The sequence below is a fragment of the Pecten maximus genome, chromosome 11, assembly GCF_902652985.1.
Source record: "Pecten maximus chromosome 11, xPecMax1.1, whole genome shotgun sequence".
NCBI lineage: Eukaryota > Metazoa > Mollusca > Bivalvia > Pectinida > Pectinidae > Pecten > Pecten maximus.
In genome coordinates this window covers 24,615,023-24,616,204 of record NC_047025.1, presented here as the reverse complement: position 1 = coordinate 24,616,204, position 1,182 = coordinate 24,615,023, and the positions used below count along the sequence as shown (strand labels likewise).

Genomic DNA, 1,182 nt, shown 5'->3' with positions numbered 1-1,182 from the left:
GTTACCCATCGTCAATAGGAATTCTTTAATATATTTATACAGAACAACAATTTATCTCGGACACAAAACACGGGGAGAGACTTACAGTATTTCAGGTTAAAAAGATTTCCTATTCAATTTCTTAATCTTTTACAGTTGTTCCCAATGCAACATGACTTTTGGGTATTGAAAAATTTGAAGTATTTTCTGAGGTAGTCAAATCTACTTATTAAGTATGCAAAAAAAAAAAGCAACGCAAAAAATCTACTTATTGAATGCAAAAAACAGCAACGCAAAAGCTAAGAATCTAAAAATGGAAATGTGTTGTCTTTCTCAAGTTTCTGCATTGTGGCTGAAAACATTTTTGACAGATGTATAAAGATAACTGATATTTTATGAGATGATGTTAAATAATGCAATAACAACGGATAGATTTAGGCATACCATGTTACAACATAGCAAATACACACCTTCTCCACTAGATTCTGGATTGTAGAATTCGAGGCAATGGATTTTGCAGTTTCCAGATCAAGAGCAGCTTCACAATCTTTCACACTAGGTAAGCCAGTGGGCTGGGGCTTACTTGACTTGAACTTCTTCGCTTTGCTTTTCCCCATTATCTCTTATTTTAGGCCTATATGTTATTACACTATAATGACAACTAGTATCGGGCATATCGCCGATTTATTCATTCTCAGAATACACACGTGTCTGCTAAACGTATGGAAGTCGCCATTACAATCCGGAAGTTGTGAAAGAAAGGGATGCACTACAGTCAGATAAAAAATACCGGATTATAAACGTCATGCAGGAATTGGAAATGGAAAGTGTCCAGGGAGATACTTTTCACGCCCAGGAATTCGTTAATGACGATTTTTTGAATTTTTTTTCTGTAACGTACATATTGTCCCATTATCTACCATCATGCAAAATCTCACTTCGATCGGACCAGTGCATATTATTAAAATGCACCGATGAAGTTGCAGTGCAGCGTGCACTCGGGTGTCCCGGGCGTATTTTACACGCCCAGGAAGTCGTTGATTTAAATTTTTTGATTATTTTTTCTGAAACATACAGATTAAACCTTTATCTAACATCATGCAAAATTTCACTTCGATCGGACGTGTGCATAATACTAAATTTTACCATTAATCTTACGAAGTTACGATGAAATTGCCCTGTATTTCGGCTGCGGTCAGCACG

General features: G+C 36.2%; 1 protein-coding gene across 1 annotated transcript in view; it reads right to left on the bottom strand.

The window, feature by feature from the left end:
• LOC117338023 (HEAT repeat-containing protein 3-like) overlaps positions 1–727 on the bottom strand; it is a gene marked incomplete in the record, with an annotated part of 17,815 nt that extends 17,088 nt beyond the window's left edge. Inside the window, 1 exon segment of the mRNA XM_033899183.1 lies at positions 450–727. Within this exon segment, the coding sequence (XP_033755074.1) occupies positions 450–596 (147 nt within the window).
• Between the last annotated feature and the right edge of the window lie 455 nt (positions 728–1,182).